This window comes from Triticum urartu, chromosome 2A, assembly GCF_056163025.1.
Source record: "Triticum urartu cultivar PI428250 chromosome 2A, HENAU_Tu73, whole genome shotgun sequence".
NCBI classification, from domain to species: domain Eukaryota; kingdom Viridiplantae; phylum Streptophyta; class Magnoliopsida; order Poales; family Poaceae; genus Triticum; species Triticum urartu.
Window position 1 is genome coordinate 232,174,334 of NC_141874.1, and position 8,795 is coordinate 232,183,128.

Here is an 8,795-nt window from a genome sequence, read left to right on the forward strand (position 1 = left end):
ACTCAAAAACCAACTTAAAACTATCTCGACATAAATGGGATCCGCTAATGAGATTCTTATTGATGGACGACACATGATGAACGTTCTTTAGACGCACAGTCTTCCCCGAAGTAAACTTCAGATCGGCCGTACCGACACCGATGACATGTGACCCGTTCCCCATCGGCACGGGAAAAGTACCTATGACCTGGCAAGAAGAAAACATGGAGGCGTTAGCACAAACATGTACATTGGCACCGGTGTCAATTAACCAATCAAGAGATTTAAATACTGAAAGGATGGTAGAAAGAATACCGTATCCAGATTCCTTCATATCAGTATCACCGATGACAACATTAGCGGACTTGCCGCTCTTCTCATGTTCGCGCTCCTCAAAGCGGTTAGGACACTTCGGAGCCCAGTGATTAGGATCACCGCAGACATGGCAAAGTCCCTTCCCCTTCTTATGAGAATTCTTCTTGAAGTTGGTAGGATGTGACGGCTTGTTCTTTGTATCAAACTTGCCTTTGCCCTGAGTTTTGTTCTTGTTTGTTTTTAAACCTGTTGGGCTGGAAGTTCTTCTTATGTACCATGTGGGCACTAGAAGCTCCCTCAACAACTCGAGCGCGTGTGTCTTTTGCTCTCGCCTTCTCTTCAACATCAAGAGTACCAATGAGATCAGAAACAGAAAACTTCTGTCTCTTGTGTATCAGAGAAGTAGCAAAATTGTTTCACGAAGGTGGAAGCTTGACAATGATGCCTCCGGCAACAAATTTGTCCGGCAACACACACTTGAAGTACTCAAGTTCCTTTGCGAGCGACTGTAGCTCGTGAGCTTGCTGGACAACAGAGCGCTCATCAGTCATAGAATTGCTCCATGACGTACAACTCGCTGTCGGCGTCCAAGGCCCCAAACTTGGCCTCGAGCGCAACCCACATGTCCTTGCCGTTGTCAAACGACATATACGAATCCACAATGGAATCGTCAAGAACACTCAGAAGGACGCCTTTAAAGAGGTAACGATCTTCTCAAAAGCTTCCCGTTGTGCAGGATTAAGATTGCCCTCAGGCTTGCCCTTGGTGGCGTCATAGCAGTACATGGTTTGAAAACAGTAAACTGCTCTCGTGTGCCACCCCTCTTATAGCGCAATGATCTGTAACGGTGGTGCGAAACCATGCGATACGGCGGCGACTAGTGCATAGCTCTGTTCTTGGCTCGGCTCATTCCTGCAACCCGTGGCGCGGCGCGGCGCAGAGAAGCGTGCGTGTAGGTCTTCTCTTCTCATGCTCATACAAGTGGTAGAAGAACTCACCTTATAAAAAGGTGCAAGTCTCTCTCAACTTTCAGGATAGGACTAAACTTTAGTCTCATTCACACCACTCACATGTCTGCATAAATGGATCAAGAGAATTTTAGTTGGGCTTTGGGCCAAAGGCCTGCTAGCAAATTCCAACGGCACATGCACTGCAGCAACCAGCAGAGATCCTTAATTTGTCTCAAAAAAATAAAGCAGAGATCCTTAATAGACCAGACAATGTGAATGGTACGACCAGTGAACTGCAGTCTGCAGGTGCCGGCCTAATAACAAGTGTTAGAGTGTTCCTTTTGTATAGATTACCTTGTATAGGCATACGATCACCTGCCGATATGTGTTGATTCAGTTAGGGATTCACTTGATCTTGATGGTCAAGACATATAATCTATATATGTAATATGAAACCACCCCATGAGAGGCGTGCAATACACAGAAACATATGTTTTCATGTAGTACTCCTACTAGTAGCATTAACGAAATGAATCTGTAGAAGATATCGAGTGCGTAACTCCGAGGGTCCCATGGAAATTCTGACGCCATAACTTGTGTCAAACTCCAATCCAATGCCTCCGTCAACAATAAATAACAAAGTTTTCATCCAAGAAATTCACACTAGCCTGCAAGCGTTGAAATTCTTGCCATCACTCATCATAAAAAAAAAACTTGCTGCCATCACTGTTGTTGTAGTTATAAACTTACTGGTGTGAGATATCTGGTGGCCAGTGTTTAGCTTAAGTTTGGGGTCACAAAAAATCTACAAATGGTTCTTTTGATTAAACCGGGAACAAACATTGGCAGGCAACTTGAAGAAATTTTCCGCGTCGTTTCTAAATCCATGCCACACCTACTACTTCCAGCAAACCAAACTACCACATATACACATCTGGGGATTCTTCTAGAAACTACATCCATGGTAAATTGTCGAGCCACGACCTCTCCCCACAACGGGATCACAAGCAATGCAAATTTGCAATGCAATAGCATGTCCCCACATTTATCCCCTGGCCGGTTGCTACATAAAGGGGAGGCTTCCCACATGTGGATCTGCATTTGATCTCAAAGTTAGGAAATGGATATCCGTTTCGCAAAAAAAAGTTAGGAAATGGATACAGTATTCATGGGCAGCAATAGATTTTGCCGTAACTAGCTTTAGACATCGTGGCTGAGAATGGCAGTAAGAAAAGAAGAAAAACATACACAAGTTGTTGTCGTGGAGATTCGGGTGCTTACCTGGCTGCTGGGGCTGCTTTATGAACCACCTCGTTCTGAAAGTAGATGGCTCAACAACTTCTTACTACAATAGCAAGGGATGTACTCAAAGTTTTGTCAATATCTCTACGCCCGTCCTAGTGACCAATACAGTGTGCTCAAACTGTGCTGCCCAGCTGCCATCGGCTGTGACAGTAGTCCATCCATTTTCCCATGTAACACACTCTGCTTTGTCCATTGTAAGTATAGGTTCTGCAAACATTTCATCAAGATTGTCAACTTGGTCTGAAATTCCAAGAGCCATTCCTTCCCAATTTAGTTACAAATAAATACCAAGAGCTTCTAGGATTAGACATATAAATAAACATAATGTTTATTGAAGACTATTCACATTTCCTTTCTTTATAGCAATGTTTAATCTTCTGAAAAACATTTTCAATCATAATCAAATCACTGAAAATTCCAGTACACCGTGTTTTAAATGAAAATTACAAACTGTTTGGAAGTAAAAGTCGAAACATAAAAGGAGAGCCCCGAGTACGTACCAATTGTGAATGTTTGACCTTCAACCATTCGACCAGAGTTTTCATTTGCTACAAAAAAGGGTTTTCATTAGTCTACTGTATGCTTCAAACGTCAACTTATTAGTCCGACACAATTCAGGTATACTATTAAAAGTTTAAAACAGTTCATCCAAGAAAGAATGGGAGATAGTAAACCCATAGCTGTATAAATCCTTGGCAACAACTACATGAGACGACATTACCCCTGTCCTTTGAAACTCAGCAACCTGTTCCTATATTCCCGGCAATAATTTGTTACGACAACCAATACAAATTGGCATACTGAACATGTAATTGTGTTGCTTCATATCAGCCTAAATATTCTAAACAAGCGACTGGACTTGGCAAAAATTATAAGCATTACAGAGCAGGAACCCATAAATCGAGTAATGTTATATGCTAAGGTGCTAAGCTACAGAAAGATGTTCCCAGTCGGATGAGTATCAATGGTAAGGTAGGTCAAAAAGAGCAAGGAAATAACAAATAAGTGCTCACCATGATGGAGGATAAGTGGCTCAGAATGCAACATAGTTCCAATTCCATGTCCAACAAAGCGCTCCACCACATGATAGCCGTAGAAATAAGCAAGCTTACTGAAATAATTTGAAGAAAATTTACAGATACACGGCATCACAAATGTTCTTCAGAAAAACTCAGTACAAAGGTGCGGCAATAAAAAACTGGACGATTTGGCTTTTAAGAGTATCGGCGTTAGTCTAGTTTATATTTAGTGCCATACTGGTTTTTATAAATTTAACACTTAGCTTACAATAGCAATAAAAGTGTTGTTGTTATTTAGGATTCACGGATTCTGCACGAGTTTCACATGGAAATAGTTCAAACCTCACAGGAATCCAAGAAAATTCCCATGCTCCAAACGATATCTAGGATCTGGATGCCAACTCACTGCAGATTTGCCCCCCCCCCTCCCCCGCGTCGCCCTCCCCACGGGCGACACGGGAGGCGACGCAGCCTCGAGCTCTCCCTTCCCTCCTCCTCCCCCCTCCCCCTGCCGCCGCCGGTGCTCCCCGCCGGGCAAAGCCCTGGCGGATCCGGCGGTGGCGGGACTTCGCTCCCAGGCTGCCTCCTCCCTCAAGCGTGGGGCTCGACGAGGCTGACGGAGCCGTGCTGCTCCGGACCTAGGGTTTCGCGACGGCGGCCCCAGATCCAGAGGGTCGGGCCTCTGGACCTGGCGTGGCGAGCACGCGGGCAGCGCGGCACGACCCTTTGGGGGTGCGGCTGCGGCTGCTTGGCTGTGCCCTGGTGGATCCAGGTGGCGGAGGCTGCGGGTCACCGCGGCAGCGGCCATGGTCGGCGGCAGCAAGGTGCAGGTGGCAGGTCCCCGCGACGGCGCCACTACCCCTGCTCGACGCGACCCCCTGCGGTGGATGGCCTTGTTTGGCAGCCATCTGGCGGCTGCTGCTCTGCGCTGGCCGGTACTTCCCTACATCGACGGTGACGAAACGTGGTTTCCCTCTTGGTGCTGATGGTCCTCTCCGGCAGTCTGCTTCCCCATCTCCTGTCTGCTCTGCTTCGACGGTATTTGGGGTTCTGGTCTTGGGCCGGGGCGAACGATGGCCTGCGCTGACAACGGCGACACCTGAGGGTGCCGTAACCTCCATGGAGGCTCTGTCATGGCCCAGATTGACCCTCTCCTCGAGCACCGGGGGAAACACTTGGTCCAGTTCATTGGACAAGGCAGCGGTGGCGTCTCAGCGCCATTCCCTTCTTGAAGGCGTTGTTTGGGTCGCACTTGGAGTCCCCGATGCGGCAGCTGGAGATGGTGGCCTCCTCGGTCTTCCGGCGAGGCTTGCTGGTAATGCGATGCTGTGATGAGGGCTTCAGCATAGAGCGTGGGCGTCCGGGGCGCTATGTACGCCAGCGCCGGCATGTCCAAGACGATGACTTCACTAGTCCTGGATGGGTCCTGCCATCCACCTGCCGTCTCTTAGGCCCTTATGGGTGGAAGGTACGTTGGCCTGGACAGCCCTGGAGATGCGGTCTTCTTTGGAGGCGCCTGGCAATGGCTGTGACGCGGCCTTGAGGCTCTGAGTCTAGTTACCTCGCCGTTCATGGTTGGAGGCTGGACAAGGCTAGACCTTTCGTAGTTGCAGTCTGTAGTTGGTAGCACCTCCTCGCCTGCTCGTTTGGTGAGGACGATGATGTGTGTGCGTGTGTCCCTCCTCTTGGGAGGTTGTACCTGTACTGCTGTTCTCTTCCTGTTCAATGAAATGAAACGCAAACTCTTTTGCGTTTTCTCGAAAAAATCTGGATGCCAAACAAGCACAACCCACCGACCAACGCATTTGTACAGTATATCTACATGTTTGGTGGAACTGCAGCAGTGAACAGTAGGCCTGGGCATTCGGTCAGTTTCTACTGTTTGGTTTTTTTATGAATTCGGTTTGCGTGTACGATCACATTACTTCGGTTTCTGTTTCGGTTACGGTATAAAACCGAACTGTACGAATTAAATTTGGTTAGTATAACCGGAAACCGAATTTTACTGTAGCACCAACAAAAACCGAAAATTCGGTTTTTTCGGCTTCGGTTCGTCGGTTTTTATGCCCACCCCTAGTGAACAGTTTGCTCTATGCAACTTAAGGGCCTGTCTGGAACCAGGGCTAGTTTGTTGTATGGTAAATCTAGGAAACTTTCCACGTTCCAAGCATGTCTTTCACTGTTTCATATATTCTCTCAAATCAGCAAACATTTGCAAACCATCTTGTTTGAAAATTACCTAAGGTGCCCAATACATAAGAGGCTGGTTGTAACTAAAATGGAAAGCAGATAATGAATGGTTGGGATTGAGCGGTGACGCCCACCTGCAATAATATGATAAACAAGAAACCTGAAGTCATTTAGTCATAAGCAGTTTTACTAACAGTTTATGCTGCCTCTTTGGTGGGAATGGAAAATTTGTAAGAACAGAAAACTCCTGAAGCAACATTTCAGGTCAAGTGTGGAAATGGAAATTTTGTAAGAACATAAAACTGATTTGGCTCTGAAAGTTAGCTTCACAGGTTTTTCGAAGACAGTATGAAAACAAATTAGAGAGCTGAAAGTTATCTATATTAAGGGCTCATTCAGCTTGCAGGATTTCTAAATCAAAGGAATAGGAAAAGTAAAGGATTGGGATGCTCTCTCCACTTTAATCCTTATGAATTTTCCATGAGGTCTCACCTAATGCTAAGAATCATTAGGAATTAAGCCAATATGGACACAATCCTAAGGAATCTAGTACCTTCATTCTTGTGAAACGAATGTCATACATAGGGAAAAAATCCTATGGGAATCCTCCAAAAATCCTGCAAACCTAATGAGCCCTAAGATTCGAGAACAAGGTCTTGTTTATCCATGATATTCTCTTCAGCGTATATTGAACAGTAAAATATGTACAGACAGATGCTTTTGTAGTCTAAGTTTTCAGAAAGAAGCAACTAACAGGTAACAAACATAGTGTCATGTAGAAAAACTACCTTATCTTCTTGCCAATTTTTCTGTAGTTTACACCGTCCCTGCAGACAGAAATACCCTTCTCCGAGCATTCTTCAGCTGCCTGAACCCAATAAAGATCATTTGGTTTCATGGTTTCATGGATGAAAGAACCTTTTTTTCGATAAAAGAGAACATAGTGTATCACCCAACTGTAAAAAAGTCCTTTCAGAACATTAAGCCTCAAAATTAGATCTATAAAGTAGAACAAATACTACAGGGATTTGTTAAAATCCAACACGGACAAAAACATCGTAAAACTCACATTAGTGCATACTGCTACTGAATGTCTATGTTCGTGGATGAAATACCTCACAAATCAATAATAGCTTACCTTTAGGAAATGCTTGATAGATTCATCCGCTTCTCCGCATACAAATGTTCTGGAAGTTCCGCCATGGTACCCCTGAAAAGAATGGTATGAATCACGTTAAAACTAGGGAATGTGTCAGTAAAATCCGAGACTATGCCAAACATACCAAAGAAGCATATGCACAATCTTAGGAGAGAGGACTTACATTTAGGAACACATTTACATCAATATTTATGATGTCTCCATTCTGCAGTAGAAACAACATTTTTCATCCCAGAGTACATAGGCATGACAGAAAAATAAAGAAAGAGAGATGCAAATTTCATCCTACAGAACCTGCAGCTGTGTTGAATCAGGTAGTCCATGGCAGACACACTCATTTACTGATGTGCAGATACTTTTAGGAAATCCACCATAGCCAAGTGGAGAAGGATAAGCACCCGCCTCAACTATCATATGATGCACCGCCCTGTCGATTTCATTTGTAGTAACTGATGGCTGAAATGACGGTGAAATAATGACTGTTATGAAGTGTACACTGCAGAGTCTTCAGATGATTTAGATATAAAAGGATTCTAGCTATCTATGGAAAAAAGAATATACCTTAACCAATGTTCCCGCGAAGTCCAGTACACGGGCAGCAAGTTTGCAAGCAGCTCTCATCCCAGCGATACCTTCGGCATTGTGTATTTGGCGAACTGCGGGTAGTTCTTGTGGTATGTTTGCACCCACATAAGAAGGTCTTGGAATGTGTTCTGGTACAGGAAGTTGGGGATAGACCTTTCCACGCCTCAAAGGCGCCCTCTTCTTTAACTTGCCTGAACTTTGCTCTTGTGTCCTTCAAATGTGTAAGGGTGTTTACAGAGTCATCATCATCAAATAAGAAACAGACTGGCTGACTTTAGAGCTACATGGCAACTTTCTCTAGATGTCACACCAAGATGAGTACCATCAAGTGTGAAATCTAAGGTCAGAGGAAATTTAGAACCTAGCTCCAAACCAATGGCTACGGCAATTGGTAAATCCTGACGACATGATAAAAGAAGCGACAACAGAAGCTTAAGCACAGCGTAATAGTGACGAGAATCGTACTTTTGTAGCTCCATGAGCTCTTCTTCAACCCCATCAACCCAAGTAAGTCCGCCGGCCACGACAAAGCAGCGCTTTGGCGTTATTGCTTTACCTACAGCAGGACAGCAAAGAAGAATCAGCTACGAACCCTGCTGTAGTTTCAGCTCTGTTAGTCCCATAATGTTTTTTTTTTTTTGAGCAATAAACGGCTGTTGGTAGTAGAACGACCCGCCCAAGCAATTAAGCTGAGCAGGCTCCTTACCAAAACAAGAAGAGGCCGTCCGAGGATCTCTTCGATTGATGGTGAACTTTGAGACGAACGGGGGAGCCGCCGGCAGGAGGAATGTGTGGGTTCCGGCCGGGCGGGGTGGTACCGGAACGCCGGAACATGACGCTCCAGGTGACATGGCAATGGGGATTCGCACGGCGTCGGTGGAGGCGCCGTGGTCGAGGAAACGGGGCCGGCGGCCGTGTTCAAGGAAGAGGAGACCGGCGGGTACAAGGGAGGACGAGGAGTGCAGCGGAGAGAGGGGATGTGCGTTGAGGATGAGACGCCGTCGGGACCGGGAGGTTTCGGCTATGCGTGTTACATGACTGACGTCAGATTTTTTTGGCTTTCCGAGAGAACATCTTGATGGCCGTCGGATTGGATGCACGAATCTTGAAGCAGTGGAGCGTTCCACATCATCCACAGCCACCTGTTCGTTCGAGCGACCCCTGAGCTAATTTCTTTTTTGAAAGAATGGGTTATATTTTTCATATGCTCTCCTCTTGTTGATATGACAAGCAAAGAACAAAAAACTGATCACTTACTTTGCTCGCCCTTTTTTATCGTTTTTAATGCAAATA

General features: G+C 45.5%; 1 protein-coding gene and 1 non-coding gene across 3 annotated transcripts; both read right to left on the reverse strand.

The window, feature by feature from the left end:
• Window positions 1–2,011: 2,011 nt before the first annotated feature.
• LOC125537258 (methionine aminopeptidase 1B, chloroplastic) lies at window positions 2,012–8,507 on the reverse strand. Of its 2 annotated transcripts, XM_087543685.1 has the most exons (11): window positions 8,209–8,507; window positions 7,968–8,058; window positions 7,479–7,713; window positions 7,212–7,373; window positions 7,081–7,122; window positions 6,897–6,968; window positions 6,547–6,626; window positions 3,563–3,660; window positions 3,050–3,097; window positions 2,526–2,756; window positions 2,012–2,339 (listed from the first exon to the last, which is right to left on the reverse strand). In XM_087543685.1, the coding sequence occupies exons 1-10, from the start codon at window positions 8,351–8,353 to the stop codon at window positions 2,611–2,613; spliced, it is 1,119 nt and encodes a 372-aa protein (XP_087399811.1). In that variant the 5' UTR covers window positions 8,354–8,507; the 3' UTR covers window positions 2,012–2,339; window positions 2,526–2,610. The 2 variants fall into 2 exon arrangements, with proteins under 2 accessions (XP_087399811.1, XP_048556509.1); XM_048700552.2 differs by lacking the exons at window positions 2,012–2,339; window positions 2,526–2,756 and adding an exon at window positions 5,808–5,892 and having other exon boundaries at window positions 3,080–3,097.
• LOC125537259 (uncharacterized) lies at window positions 3,667–5,801 on the reverse strand. Its single transcript, XR_015616174.1, has one exon. It is a non-coding gene; the product is annotated as an uncharacterized LOC125537259 (transcript).
• Window positions 8,508–8,795: the final 288 nt, after the last annotated feature.

Bases quoted from the DNA above. Each gene is read 5' to 3' on its own strand.
- LOC125537258 (XM_087543685.1), bottom strand. From the start codon at position 8,353: ATGTCACCTGGAGCGTCATGTTCCGGCGTTCCGGTACCACCCCGCCCG. The intron at 8,059-8,208 runs GTAAGGAGCCTG...GTCCTGCTGTAG, and splicing joins GACGGCCTCTTCTTGTTTTG to GTAAAGCAATAACGCCAAAG. The intron at 7,714-7,967 runs GTACGATTCTCG...ACACATTTGAAG, and splicing joins GAGCTCATGGAGCTACAAAA to GACACAAGAGCAAAGTTCAG.